The sequence below is a fragment of the Melozone crissalis genome, unplaced genomic scaffold, assembly GCF_028551555.1.
Source record: "Melozone crissalis strain CALT ecotype California unplaced genomic scaffold, PUWL_Pcris_2 ptg000079l_1, whole genome shotgun sequence".
NCBI lineage: Eukaryota > Metazoa > Chordata > Aves > Passeriformes > Passerellidae > Melozone > Melozone crissalis.
Window position 1 is genome coordinate 5526178 of NW_026535856.1, and position 15332 is coordinate 5541509.

General features: G+C 57.3%; 1 gene segment (V, D, J or C); it reads right to left on the reverse strand.

The window, feature by feature from the left end:
- Positions 1-4260: 4260 nt before the first annotated feature.
- Positions 4261-12569, reverse strand: LOC128946347 (Ig heavy chain V region 6.96-like). The segment is given in 3 exon segments: positions 4261-4278; positions 9930-10249; positions 12560-12569. Coding segments are annotated over 3 exon segments (348 nt in total).
- Positions 12570-15332: the final 2763 nt, after the last annotated feature.

The window sequence follows — 15332 nt, forward strand, 5'->3', positions numbered from 1 at the left end:
TGCCCATTTCACCCCAATCTCCCTCAGCTCCCGGGCCCTGATTGGAGGAGGCCTGAACTGGAGGCCAGGGGTGAAGGTTTGGGGCCAATGGTTGAGTTTTAGGGCAGGAGCAGGGGAGGGTCTGGGGTCAGTGCTGACCATTGGGGCAAATAAGGGAGATTTGGGATAAACGGCCAAGGGCTGAGGTTTGGGAGAAAGGTCTGGGATTGGGGACAGGGGGGGCTCAGACAGGGGTGGTGCCACCACTGGCACGGTCAATATAAGCAGCATCAGCACCACCACCAGCACCACTGTCTTTGGCACAGAAACAGGTGGCGGAATCCTCGTCCTTGAGGTTGTTCATCGTCAGCGTCACCGAGCTCTGCCTGTTGTCCCTGGAGATCCTGAACCGGCCCTTGACTGACGGCGCGTGGTAGGTGCTGGAACCAGAAGGGCTGCTGATCCCCGCGAGCCACTCCAGCCCCTGCCCGGGTCTCTGGCGGATCCATTGCATGGGAAAACTGCTGAAACTGAACCCGGACCCTCGGCAGAGGAGGCGCAGGGACTCCCCGGGGGGCTCGATGTCCCCACCGCACTCCAGCAGGGTCACCACGGCCCAGAGCCCTGCAGGACAAAGGGGAGAAGTGTGCAGAGCTTTGTGGACAGCTGGTTGGCTGTTTAAGGCGACGTCGACATAATGCCGCTGGTTAAGCTTGAAGGGGACAAGTACAGGAGCCAGAAGCCAGTGTCCAATGACAGGCAAGGACATTGTGCCCTTGGTGGTGCAGCAGGATAGGGGAGAGCATCTTTGGCAGGAATACAAAGTGAAGTTTCAATAAAATATCCACAAGAATGCAGAAGGAGGCGCAGTTGGCTTATGAGTAACCGATCAATGGTGAGCTCGCCTTTGCAATATGCATGAGCCTCATTAACACCGATATAAAGATCTGTGCCTATTAATAAAGTTCGAGATTTGCTGATCACTCATATCGCGTGCTGCATTTCTCCTGCCCATCCCAAAAGAGATGGGGACGGCGAAAGCTCAACCCTTGACCCCAAAATCCCAGCTATTGGCCCCAGGTTGTAACAATTTGTCCTTCTCCTCCTGCTCCTGGTCACCCTCCCAGGTGGGTCTCATCCCTTTTTCCACCTTGGCACACCCACTGCAGGCCCACAGCCAATCAGGTTTCTCGTCCCCATCTCCCCTTTCTCCCGCAGGGCTCCGGGCGGCCGTGACCCTGCTGGAGTGCAGGGGGGACCTGCAGCCCCCCGGGGGTTCCCTGTGCCTCCTCTGCCGAGAGTCCGGGTTCAGTTTTGGGAGTTACCCCATGTACTGGGTCCGCCAGAGACCCGGGCAGGGGCTGGAATGGCTCGAAAGCATCTACAGCAATGGTGGCACCACCTACTACACGCCATCGGTCAATGGCAGCTTCACGATCTCCAGGGACAACGGGCAGAGCTCGGCGACGCTGACCATGAACAACCTCAAGGATGAGGATTCCGGGTCCTATTTCTGGTCCAAGGGTGCTGATGCTTATTGCTGGAATGCTGCTGCTTATGGTGAAGGCCCAAGTGGTTGACCCGTGCCCCCGTCTCAGTGTCCCCTCCTGTCCCCAAACCCCCAACATTTCCCCCAATCCTCAGCCCTGGGCCCATCCCCGCCCAGGGGTCTCTGTCCCAATCCCCACCCAGACGGCGCTGTGGGGACCCCTCTGGAGCCGTTCGGTTTCCCACCATCGCTCTCCTCACCGGGCTGTGGCCATGGGGACGTGCCGGCGGCTCACGGCCCTGGCAGCACACACAGAACTCAATGGCACAGCTCACCGTGAGAGGTTTGTGGCCAATCACACAAAGCAAAGGCAGATTGACACGGTGGGGCTGGATCTGGGACATCCTCGTCAGTTTTGGGGAATTTGGTTGGGATGTGGAGCCCAGAGCTGAGGTATGGGGCCAAGAGCTGAGATTGGGGCAGAACCAGTTCAGAGCTGGGACACGGGGATGGGAATGGGGTCAGGGGCTGGGGATTGGGGGAAGGGTCTGGGGAATGGGGACAGGTGGGGACACAGGGACGGGGATGGGGAAAATACCACAGACGTCATTAGCAGCAGCATTGTTATAATAACCCCTGGCACAGAAAAAGGATCCGGAATCCTCGTCCTTGAGGTTGTTCATGGTCAGCGTGACCGAGCTCTGCCCGTTGTCCCTGGAGATCGTGAACCGACCCTTGACCAATGGCGCGTACGCGGTGTAGGAATCATCGCTGTAGATGCCTGCGAGCAATTCCAAACCCTGCCCGGGTCTCTGACGGACCCAGCTCATGGACTGACCCACGAAATTGAACCCAGACCCTCCGCACAACAACATCCGGGTCTCCCCGGGGGGCTGGAGGTCCCCCCCACACTTCAGCAGGGTCTCGGCCGCCCGGAGCCCTGCGGGACAAAGGGGAGATGGGGATGAGGCCAAAGCTCAACATTGACCCAAATCCTGACCTTTGGCCCCAAACTGGGACCCTTTGTCATTCTCCTCCAGATCCTGGTAACCCTCCAGAATGGATCCAATTCTTTTTTCCAACTGGCCTGAATGACTTGGGGACTCTCGACCAATCAGGTTTCCCATCCCCATCTCCCCTTTGTCCCGCAGGGCTCCGGGCGGCCGTGACCATGCTGGAGTGCGGGGGAAACCTCCAGCTTCCCGGGGGGTCCCTGACGTTGCTGTGCCGAGGGGCCGGGTTCAGTTTCGGGAGTTACCCCATGATCTGGATCCGTCAGAGACGCGGGCAGGGGCTGGAGTGGCTCGCGGGGATCAGGAACGATGGTGCTTACACCTACTATGCGCCATCGTTCAAGGGCCGGTTCAGGATCTCCAGGGACAACGGGCAGAGCTCGGTGACGCTGACCATGAACAACCTCAAGGACGAGGATTCCGTATCGTATTTCTGTGCCAAATCTGCTGCTGAGGGCAATTGGGGCGATGCTGCTGCTTATGCTGAAGACACCAGTTGTGGATCCACCCTCGTCTCCATGTCTCCCCCTGTCCCCAATCCCAGACCCTTCGCCCAAACCTCACCCTTTGACCCAGCCCTTGACCCTTTGTCCCAAAGCTCCCCCATTTGCCCCAATGGTCAGCACTGACCCCAAACCCTCCCCTGCTCCTGCCCCAAAACTCAACCATTGCCCCCAAACATTTTCCCGGGGGCTCCAGTTCAGGCCTCCCCCAATCAGGGCCCGGGAACTGGGGGAGATTTGGGTGAAATGGGCAAAATTGGGAGAAAGTCAAAAGTTGGGGCAAAGATGGTGGACATTCAGGGAGAAGGTCAAGAATGAGGTCAAGGTTTGTGATTTGGGGCAGGATTTAGGGATTTTGCGACATTTGGGCAGCCAGGGATTGGGGTTTGGGGCCACCACCAGCATCGTCGCCATGTCCAGAGCTCCTAGAGAGGATTCTAGCCCAGCGCCAAGGAGCAGCACCAGACACCGAGGCCGCTGAGGAAGAAGTGAAGCCCCAGGAGGGACAAAGGGTGGGAGGGAGGAGCAGACGCCGCGATTTTAGGGCTCCGCAGCCTCCCCCCACTTCCTCCCCAGCAGCTGCCGGGGCCCAGCCGGGGCAGGAAAGGAAACAGAAAGTTCCTGGTTTTGTTCATTGTGAACATCTGTGTTTGGCAGAGGGCAGCTCAGTCTCGGGGCGCTGCGGCAGAGCGCCGGCTGCACAAAAAGCTTTGTGAGCAAAGGGCCCTGGAGCGATCCCCGTGCCATACTGGGACGGAGGGGAAGGGCCAGACTGGGGAGAAATGGGGAAAATTGGGGGAAATTGGAAGTTGGGGAAGTGATGGTGGGGTTTGGGGGAAAATATGTGAGATGTGAGAAAAAGAGCCAGGATTTTGGGGAAGGATCAGAGAATGCTGTGATTTGTGGGAACACAGAAGAGAAGGCTTGAGGCCACAACCACCATCAACACCATGCGCATAAGCAGCATTACCACAGCCAGTGCTGTAACATTTGGCACAGAAATAGGCTCCGGAATCCTCGTCCTTGAGGTTGTTCATGGTCAGGGTCACCGAGCTCTGCCCGTTGTCCTTGGAGACCCAGAACCAGCCCTTGACCGATGGCGCGTAGTTGGCGTAAGCCCCACTGCTGTGGATCCTTGCGACGTATTCCAGTCCCTGCCCGGGTCTCTGGAAGATCCAGTTCATGTCGTAGCTCCCGAAATTAAACCCGGACCCTCGGCAGAGGAGGTGCAGGGACCCCCCGGGGGGCTGGAGGTCCCCTCCGCACTCCAGCAGGGTCACGGCCGCCCGGAGCCCTGCGAGACAAACGGGATATGATTAAAAATGCGAAACCTGATTACTTGAGAGGCTAAAAGTGTGCGTCACCTGCTGGAAAACATGACTGGTATCACCTGGGAGGAGGATGATTAACTCAAAGGGTCCCCGTTTGGGGCCAAGAGTCAGGATGTGGGTCAAGGGTTGAGCCTCATCCCTATCTCCTCTTTGTCACGCAGGGCTCCGGGCGGCCGTGACCCTGCTGGAGTGCGGGGACACCTCCAGCCCCCCGGGGGACTCCCTACGCCTCCTCTGCCGAGGGTCCGATTTTGGGAGTTTTGGGATGGCCTTGATGCGCCAGAGACCCGGGCAGGGTTTGCAGTTTGTGGCGAGTATCACCAGTGATGGCGGCACTCCCAGATACGTGCCATCATTCAAGGGCCGGTTCACGATCTCCAGGGACATCGGGCAGAGCTCGGTGACGTTGACCATGAACAGCCTCAAGGACGAGGATTCTGCCGTTTCGTTCTGTGCCAAACTTTGTAATGGTTACGCTGGCAATGCTATTGATGCTGGTTTCGGTGTCGCTTCTGGTAGTCACCATGATGGTCATGAAATGTCTCCAATCCCAGAGATCCTTCCTCCAAATCCAAGCCCTTCTCCTCAAATCTTAACCATTTTCCCCCAAACTCTGCTCCTGCAGACCCAACTCACCCTTTCCTCCCAATTTTGCCCATTTCTCCCCAATCTCTCCTAGTTCCCCACCGTCCCAGTGTGGAACGGCGATCGCTCCCGGGCCCTTTGCACACAAAGCTTTTTGTGCAGCCGGCGCTCTGCCACAGTGCCCAGAGGCTGAGCTGCCCTCTACCAAGCACAGATGTTCACCATGACCAAAACCAGGAACTTTCTGTTTCCTTTCCTGCCCCGGCCGGGCCCCGGCAGCTGCCACGGAGGAAGTGCGGGGAGGCTGCAGAGCCCCAAAATCACGGCGTCTGCTCCTCCCTCCCTCCCTCGCTGTCACCTGGAGCTTCATTTCTCCCTCAGCGGCCTCGGTGTCTGGGGCTGCTCCTTGGGGCTGGGCTAGAATGCTCTCTGGGAGCTATGGAGAAAAAAACCTTTTTTTTTTTTTCCCGAAAACGCATGAAATTTTGTGGAGATGAAACTCTTTAAATTGATCTCGAGCCAAGGGCTCCTTGGTGAGAGAAGCAGATGGGTCCAAGGGTGGAGTCACATGGAACGTTCCATCGGTCAAGGGCCGGGTCAGCAAGGCCAGGGACAGCGGGCTGAGCTCGGTGACGCTGGCTATGTGTGACCACAGGAGAAAGGTCTGGTGACAGCTGAGGACACGGGGATGGAGACATGGCCAAAAGTACTGGCAATATCAGCATTGCCACCACAAATACGCTTGGCACAGAAATAGGATCCGGAATCCTCGTCCTTGAGGTTGTTCATGGTCAGCGTCACCGAGCTCTGCCCGTTGTCCCTGGAGATCGTGACTCGCCCCTTGACCGATGGCGCGTAGAAGGTGTTGACACCATCAGCATTGATCCCAGCAATGAATTCCAGCGCCTGCCCAAGTCTCTGGCGGATCCAGAACATTCCAAACTCCAAAAACTGAACCCGGACCCTCGGCAGAGTGGGCGCAGGGACCCCCCAGGGGGCTGAAGGTCCCCCCCGCACTCCAGCAGGGTCACGGCCGCCCGGAGCCCTGCTGGACAAAGGGGAGATGGGGATGAGGCCAAAGCTCAACCCTTGACCCAAATCCTGACTCTGGGCCCAAATTGGGACCCTTGGAGTTCATCATCCTCTTCACAGATGGGTCCCATCTCTTTTTCCAGATGGCCACGCCCACTTTGTTTACCTCAACCAATCAGGTTTCTCATCCTCATCTCCACTTTGTCCAGCAGGGCTCCAGGCAGCCGTGATCCTACTGGAGTGCGGGGGGGACCTCCAGCCCCTCGAGGGGTCCTTGCGCCTCCTCTGCCGCACATCTGGCTATGATTTCATGAAATTTGGCATTGGTTGGATGCGCCAAAGGTCTTGGAACACGCTGGAATTCATAGCAGGGTTCAGCAGAAAGAGTGGCAAAACTTTCTATGCAGATTCAGTCAAGGGCCGGTTCACATTGACAAGTGACAACGGGCAGAGCTCGGTGACGCTGACCATGAACAACCTCAAGGACGAGGATTCCGCCACCTATTTCTGTGTGAAATCTGGCTTTGACAGTTGGTATTTTGCTTCTGATATTCGTTTTTCTGGTGGTTGAGTTGGTTTTGTCCCAGTCCCCATCCGTATCCCCATTCCCCAGACCCTTCCCCCATTCCCCATCCCCTGACTCCACTCCTCACCCGCTGTCCCAGCCCTGCCCTGGCTCTGCCCCACATGTCCCCTCTGGGCCACACTCAGTGCCCTCGCTCCCCAAATGTCTGGATTTGAGCCCAAAGTTGAGCTGAGGGGTCAAGAATTCAAATTTTTACCCAAAATTACCATTGTTAGGCCAAGGGGCAGATTTGGGTCCGTGGCTGTGACTCGGTGCCCGCAGGGGAGATTTGGGGTGAAACTGGACTAGTCTGGGGGCAATGGTTGGGATTGCAGGGACGAGGCCGAGCTCAGGGTGAAACCGGCTCTGATTTGGGGCCAGGAGCTGAGGTTTGGGGCCAGGAGCTGAGATTTGGGGCCAAGAGCTGAGATTTAGGGCCAGGAGCTGAGATTTGGGGCCAAGAGATGAGATTTGGGGCCAGGAGCTGAGATTTGGGGCAGAGCCAGTTCAGAGCTGGGACACGGGGACAGGAATGGGGTCAGGGGCTGGGGTTTGGGGAAAGAATCAGGAAAATGGGGACAAGTGAGGAAACAGCAAAGCGGATGGGGACAAAAGGATTCGCAGAAACAGCCCAAGCAGCACCAGCAGATTTGGCACAGAAATAGGATCCGGAATCCTCATCCTTGAGGTTGTTCATGGTCAGCGTCACCGAGCTCTGCCCGTTGTCCCTGAAGATCCTGAACCGGCCCTGGACTGGATCCACGTACCTGGTGCTGTCACCATCACTGTTGATGCTGGCGATGAATTCCAGCTTCTGCCCGGCTCTCTGCCGCATCCAGCCCATCCCAAATTTCCCTAAATTGGACCCGGACCCTCGGCAGAGGAGGCGCAGGGACCCCCCGGGGGGCTGGAGGTTCCCCCCGCACTCCCGCAGGGTCACGGCCACCCAGAGCCCTGCGGGACAAAGGGGAGATGGGGATGGGGAAAAAAATCAACCCAAATATTAATTCTTGCATGCAGACTCTTATACTGGCCACAAATTGGGACTCTTGGACCTTACCATCCTCCTCCTGCAGCACCTGCCAATCCTCCAAGGTGGATCCCACACACTTCTTCTGGCATGGCGGTGCCCACTTTGTGTCCATAACCAATCCAGCTCCTCCTCCCCATCTCCCCTTTGTCCCGCAGGGCTCCGGGCAGCCGTGACCCTGCTGGAGTGCGGGGGGGACCTCCAGCCCACCGGGGGGTCCCTGCGCCTCTTCTACCGAGGGTCCAGGTTCAGTTTTGGGAATTTTGACATGCTCTGGATCCGCCAGAGACCCGGGCAGGGGCTGGAATGGCTCGCAGGCATCACCAGCAGTGGTTCCGGCACCGCCTACGCGCCATCGGTCAAGGGCCGGGTCACGATCTCCAGGGACAACGGGCAGAGCTCAGTGACACTGACCATGAACAACCTCAAGGACGAGGATTCTGCCACCTATTTCTGTGCCAAGGGTGTTCGTGCTGGTGCTGGTGCTAATACTGCGTATTCTATTGCCTCCTCCCTCATGGTCGTGCTCCCTCCTGTCCCCATTCCCCAGACCCTTCCCCCAATCCCCAGCCCCTGACCCCATTCCTCACCGTCTGTCCCAGCCCTGCTCCGGCTCTGCCCCAAATGTCCCCTCTGGGCCACACTCAGTGCCCTCGTTCCTCAAATTACGTTTAATTTTTCAAAATTTAGGGCCAAAGTTAAGGTCAGGAGTCAAAAATTCAAATTTTGGACCGAAATTCTCGATGTGAGTCTAACGGGCCAGATTAGGGTCGGTGGATGTGACTGGGTGCCCGCAGGGGAGATTTGGGGTTAAACTGGACAAGTCTGGGGGCAGTGGTTGGGATTGGAGAGCCGAGGCTGAGCTCAGGGTGAAACCGGCCCTGATTTGGGGCCAGGAGCTGAGATTTGGGGCCAGGAGCTGAGATTTGGGGCCAAGAGCTGAGATTTGGGGACAGGAGCTGAGATTTGGGGCCAGGAGCTGAGATTTGGCGCCAGAGAAGGGCAAGGTTGAGACAACGGTCAGAAGTGGAGTTAGGATTTGGTGGGAAGGGTCTGGGGAATGGGGACAGGCGCGTCCCAATAGCTGGCCAATAGCACCAACATTAGAACCACCAACAGCAGCACCTTTGGCACAGAAATAGGATCCCGAATCCTCGTCCTTGAGGTTGTTCATGGTCAGTGTCACCGAGCTCTGCCCATTTTCCGTGAAGATCGTGACCCGGCCCTTGACCGATGGCGCGTACATGGAGCTCCAGCCCTCCTTCCTGATGCTCCCGACCCACTCCAGCCCCTGCCCGGGTCTCTGGCGCACACAGAACATGGTGATGCCACCGACATCAAACCCGGACCCTCGGCACAGCAACGTGAGGGACCCCCCAGGGGGCTGGAGGTCCCCCCCGCACTCCAGCAGGGTCACGGTTGCCCGGAGCCCTGCGGGACAAAGGGGAGATGGGGATGAGAAACCTGATTTGTCAAGAGTGCCCAAGTAGGTCTCGCATGCTTGAAAAACATGTGGCACCCACCTGCAAACAGGATGATGAACTCCAATGGTCCCAATTTGGGGTCAATAGTCAGGATTTGGGTGTAGGGTTGAGCTTTGGCCCCATCCCCATCTCCCCTTTGTGCCGCAGGGCTCCGGGTGGCCGTGACCCTACTGGAGTGCGGGAGGCACCTCCAGCCCCCTGGGGGGTCCCTGTGCCTCCTCTGCCAAGGGTCCGGGTTTGATATTGAGAGTTTTGGGATGGACTGGGTCCGCCAGAGACCTGGGCAGACACTGGAATACATCGCCATTATCAACAGCAATGGTGGCAGCACCGACTACGTGCCATTGATCAAGAGCCGATTCACGATCTCCAGGGACAACGGGCAGAGCTCGGTGACGCTGACCATGAACAACCTCAAGGACGAGGATTTTGGATCCTATTTCTGTGCTAAACGTGACAATGGTTATGCTGGTGGTAAGGCTGCTGCTCTTTTTTCCTTCGCTTCTGCTAGTGACAATGAGGGTCGTGAAATTTCTCCAATCCCAGCGATGCTTCCCCCAAGTTTCAGCCCTTCTAAAACCTCGACCATTTTCCCCCAAACTCTGCCATTGTTGCCCGAACTCTGTACTTTCCTCCAATTTTGCCCATTTCTCCCTAATCTCTACCCATTCCCAGGTCCCGATTGGAGGAGGCCTGAACTGGAACCCAGGGGTGAAGGTTTTGGGACAATGGTTGAGTTTTGGGGCAGGAGCAGGGGAGGGTTTGGGGTCAGTGCCGACCACTGGTGCAAATGGGGACAAAGGGTCAATGGGTGAGGTTTGGGGAGGAAGAGTCTGGGTTTGGGGACAGGGGGGCTCAGACAGTGGTGATGCCAAAAATGGCATGGTCAATATAAGCAGCAGCAGCACCACCAGCAGCACCAGCATAAGCAGATTTGGCACAGAAATAAACGGCGGAATCCTCGTCCTTGTGGTTGTTCATGGTCAGCGTCAGCGAGCTCTGCCCGTTGTCCCTGGAGATCGTGACCCGGCCCTGCACCGAAGGCGTGTAGTAGGTGTAACCACCAGTGTTGCTGATGTAGGCGACGAATTCCAGCCCCTGCCCGGGTCTCTGTCGAGCCCATTCCATGTCAAAACTCCCGAAACTGAACCCAGACCCTCGGCAGAGGAGGCGCAGGGACCCCCCGGGGGGCTGGAGCTCTCCCCCGCAGTCCAGCAGGAGCACGGCTGCCCGGAGCCCTGCAGGACAAAGGTGAGATGGGGATAAGGCCAAAGCTCAACCCTTGACCCAAACCCTGACTCTTGCCCCAAACTGGGACCCTTGGAGTTCAACATCCTCCTCCCAGGCAGGTCCTGCCCCTTCTTCCAGCTGGCCTTTCCCACAAGGAGGCCATCGACCAATCAGGTTTCTCATCCCCATCTCCCCTTTGTCCCGCTGGGCTCCAGGCGGCCGTGACCCTGCTGGAGTGCGGGGGGCATTCTCCAGCCCCCCGGGGGTTCCGTGATGTTGCTGTGCCGAGGGTCCGGGTTCGATTTTGGGAATTTTGGAATGCTCTGGATGCGCCAGAGACCCGGGCAGGGGCTGGAATGGGTCTCCGGTATCAGGAATGATGGTGCTTACACCGCCTATGCGCCGTCAGTGCAGGGTCGTTTCAGGATCTCCAGGGACAACGGGCGGAGCTCGGTGACGCTGACCATGAACAACCTCAAGGATGAGGATTCCGGATCCTATTTCTGCGCCAAATCTGCTGCTGCTTGCAATTGGGGCGATGCTGCGGCTTATTGTGACGACGGCAGTTGTGGATCCAGCCCGGTCCCCGAGTTCCCCCCAGTCCCCAACCCCAGACCCTTCCCCCAAACCTCAGCCATTGACCCAGCTCTTGACCCTTTGTCCCCATTTGCACCAATGGTCAGCACTGATCCCAAACCCTCCCCTGCTCCTGCCCCAAAACTCAACCATTGTCCCCGAACCTTCATGCCTGTCCTCCAGTTAAGGCCTTGCTCTTCAAGAGTTCCCATTTCTGCCCGTGCCAGCTCAGCCAATGAGGACCCAGGGAGATGGGGGAGATTTGGCTGAAATGCCCAAAACTGGGGGAAAGTCGACAGTTGGTGCAGCTGGTGCAGACTTTGGGGGAAAATGGTGAAGATTTGAGGAGAAGATCTGTGATTTGGGGAAGGATCTGTGGGGATTGCAGACATTTGGTGACCACCATGGGGGTGGGACCACTGCCAGAATTGTCACTAAAGGCAGCAACACCACCACCAAAACTACTAGTAGCTCATTTGGCACAGAAATCGGATCCAGAATCGTCGTCCTTGAGGTTGTTCACGGTCAGCTATTACAGCGACCCGATGAAGGTCTTCAGGGTGAGAGAAGTGGACGAAAATCTTGGTTCATGATCGGAAGGCTGGATTTATTGATATATGATATAGAATACATTATAACTATACTAAAAGGAATAAAGAGAGAAGTTGCAGAACCAGCTAAGCTAAGAATAGCATAGCAAAGAAGAAAATAACAAAGTTCTGTGTCCAGCAGAAAGCAAGGACAAACTCTCCCGTGAGTGGTCAGCAAATCGAAACGCTCACAGAAGACCAATCACAGATGCTCCTATTACATTCCACACCAGCAGATAATTATTGCTTACATTTTTCTTCTGGGGCCCCAGCTTCCCAGAAAGGACAAATCCTAAAAGAAAGGATTTTATGAAAAATTCTCTGTGACAGGTCAGGAATGGGGTCAGGGGTTGGGGTTTGGGGGAAGGCTCTGGGAGATGGGGACGGGGGGGAGAGGGGGCAGGTAATGCCATCTAAACGTTCAAAAGAAGCAGGACCATCAATCCAACCACCATAAGCACATTTGGCACAGAAATAGGGTCCGGAGTCCTCGTCCTTGAGGTTGTTCATGGTCAGCGTCACCGAGCTCTGCCTGTTGTCCCTGGCAATCGTGACCCGGCCTTTGAATGCGGGTGGGTACCAGTTGTATCCATCACTGTCTATCGCTGTGACCCACTCCAGCCCCTGCCCGGGTCTCTGGCGAACCCAGCCGAGCCCGAATTTCCGAAAATCGAACCCAGCCCCTCGGCAGCGGAGGCGCAGGGAACACCCGGGGAGCTGGAGATTCCCCCCGCACTCCAGCAGGGTCACGGCCGCCCGGAGCCCTGTGGGACAAAGGAAAGATGGGGATGAGGCCAGAGCTCAACCCTTGACCCAAATCGTGACTATTGGCGCCAAATTGGGATCTTTAGAGATCATCATCCTCCCAGGAGGATTCTACCCCATTGTCGAGCAGGCCACACCCATTTGGGGGCACTTGACCAATCAGAGTTTTGATCTCCATCATCTCCCCTTTGTCCCGCAAGGCTCCGGGCGGCCGTGACCCTGCTGGATTGTGAAGGGGACCTCCAGCCCCCTGGGGGGTCCCTGCGCCTCCTCTGCCGAGGGTCCGGGTTCAGTTTTGGCAGTTTTAGCATGCACTGGATATGCCAGAGACCTGGGCAGGGGCTGGAATTGGTCGCGTGGATCGATAATACTGGTGGTTACACCTACTACGCGCCATCGGTAAAGGGCTGGTTCAGGATCTCCAGGGAAAACGGGCAGAGCTCGGTGAGGCTGACCATGAACAACCTCAAGGACGAGGATTCCGGATCCTATTTCTGCGGGAAATCTGCTTATAACAATTGGGGTACTGGTGCTGGTGTGGATGGTTTTGGTCCGGACCCCGTGGCCGTGTCCCGACCGGCTCCTAAATCCAAGACCCTTCCCCAAAATCCAAACCCTGTTGCCCATTCCTGACTCTGTCCAAACCCTGGAGTGGTTCTTCCCCAAATTCTCCACTTCTTGCCACAAAGTTTACCCATATCTTGACCCTTGGTCTGAAATTGCCCTTTTTAATACAAAGTTTTGGGGCACAAAGAGGGCATTTGGGGACAGGAGATGTGGTTTGGGGTTGGCGGGTGAGAACTGGGGCCGAGGCAGACCAAGGTTGGGATCAATGGTCAAGGGCTGGGTGTGGGCTGGGGGCTTGGGGGAAGGGTCTGGGCAAAGGGGAGAGGGGGGACACGGGGATGGGAGAGGGGACACCATGGGCATCGTCATTATGAGCAGCACTTTCAGGGTAATTATTAGCAGCACACTTGGCGCAGAAATAAATGGCGGAATCCTCGTCCTTGAGGTTGTTCATGGTCAGCGTCACTGAGCTCTGCCCGTTGTCCCTGGAGATCCTGAACCGGACCCTTGACCGATGGGGCGTAGCTGGTGCGGCCACCATTCCTGGTGATCCCTGTGACGTATTCCAAACCCTGCCCGGGTCTCTGGCGGATCCAGTACCTGCCAAAATTCCCAAAATTGAACCCGGACCTTCGGCACAGCAATGTCAGGGACCCCCAGGGGGGCTGGAGGTCCCCCTCGCACTCCAGCAGGGTCACGGCCGCCCGGAGCCCTGTGGGACAAAGGGGAGATGGGGATGAGGCCAAAGCTCAACCCTTGACCCAAATCCTGACTCTTGGCCCCAAACTGGGGCCATTGGAGTCCACTATCCTCCTCTCTCGTGCGTCCCACCACTGTTTCTGGCATGCCATGCCAACTTGGGCACTCTTCACCAATCCAGCTCGTCATCCCCATCTCCCCTTTGTCCCGCAGGGCTCCGGGCAGCCGTGACCCTGCTGGAGTGCGGGGGGGACCTCCAGCCCCCCGGTGGCTCCCTGCGCCTCCTCTGCCGAGGGCCTGGGTTCAGTTTCGGGGATTTTGGGATGGGCTGGATCCGCCAGAGGCCCAGGCAGGGGCTGGAATTTGTGGGGAGTTTCACCAGTGATGGCGCCACTCCCAAATACGCGCCATCAGGCACGAGCCGGTTCAGGATCTCCAGGGAACACGGGCAGAGCTCAGTGATGCTGACCATGAACAATCTCAAGGAGGAGGATTCCGCCGTTTATTTCTGTGTCAAACTTTGCAATGGTTATGCTGGCAATGCTATTGACGCTGGTTTTGGCATAATTCCTGATAGTGACCATGATGGTCAACAAATACTTCCAATCCCAGAGATCCTTCCTGAAAATCCCAGCCGTGTTCCTAAAAACTTGACCATTTCCCCCAAACTCCACCGTCACTTCCCCAATTCCCAATTTCCCCCAATTTTGTTCATTTCTCCCCAGTCTGGCCCTTCCCTTCCGTCCCAGTGTGGAACGGGGATCGCTCCAGGGCCCTTTGCACACAAAGCTTTTTGTGCCGCCAGCGCTCTGCCGCAGCGCCCCGAGGCTGAGCTGCCCTCTGCCAAACACAGATGTTCACAATGAACAAAACCAGGAACATTCTGTTTCCTTTCCTGCCCCGGCCGGGCCCCGGCAGCTGCCGGGGAGGAAGTAGGGGGAGGCTGCGGAGCCCCAAAATCGCTGCGTCTTCTCCTCCCTCCTTCCCTTTGTCCCTCCTGGGGCTTCACTTCTCCCTCTGCGGCCTCGGTGTCTGGTGCTGCTCCTTGGGGCTGGGCTGGAATCCTCTCTGGGAGCTCTGAACTGGTGACGATGCTGGTGGTGGCCCCAAAACCCCCATCCCTGGCTCCCCAAATGTCCCAAAATCCCCAAATCCTGCACCAAATCACAAACCTTGACCCCATTCTTGACCTTCCCGAATGTCCACCATCTTTGCCCCAACGCTGGACTTTCTCCCAGTTTTGCCCATTCCACCCAAATCTCCCCCAGCTCCCAGGCCCTGATTGGAGGAGGCCTGAACTGGAGCCCAGGGGTGAAGGTTTGGGGCCAATGGTTGAGTTCTGGGGCAGGAGCAGGGGAGGGTTTGGGGTCAGTGCTGACCATTGGGGCAAATGGGGGAGATTTGGGACAAAGGGTCAAGGGCTGAGGTTTGGGGGATAATTTAAAGGAAGAGTCTCAGTTTGGGGAGAGGTGAGGACCCAGAGATGGGGATGGATCCACCACGGCCATCGTCACTCTAAGCAGCAGCACCACCATAACCACTAGTACCACATTTGGCACAGAAATAAACGGCGGAATCCTCGTCCTTGAGGTTGTTCATGGTCAGCGTCACCAAACACTGCCCGTTGTCCCTGGAGATCGTGACCCGGCCCTTGGCCGACGGCGCGTAGTCGGTGCTGCCACCGCTGCTGCTGATACTGGCGATGTATTCCAGCCCCTGCCCGGGTCTCTGGCGCACCCAGTGCATGGAAAAACCCCCTGAAATCAAACCCGGACCCTCGGCAGAGGAGGCGCAGGGAACCCCCGGGGGACTGGAGGTCCCCCCCGTACTCCAGCAGGGTCATGGCCACCCGGAGCCCTGCAGGACGAAGGGGAGATGGGCACGGGGCCTGGCT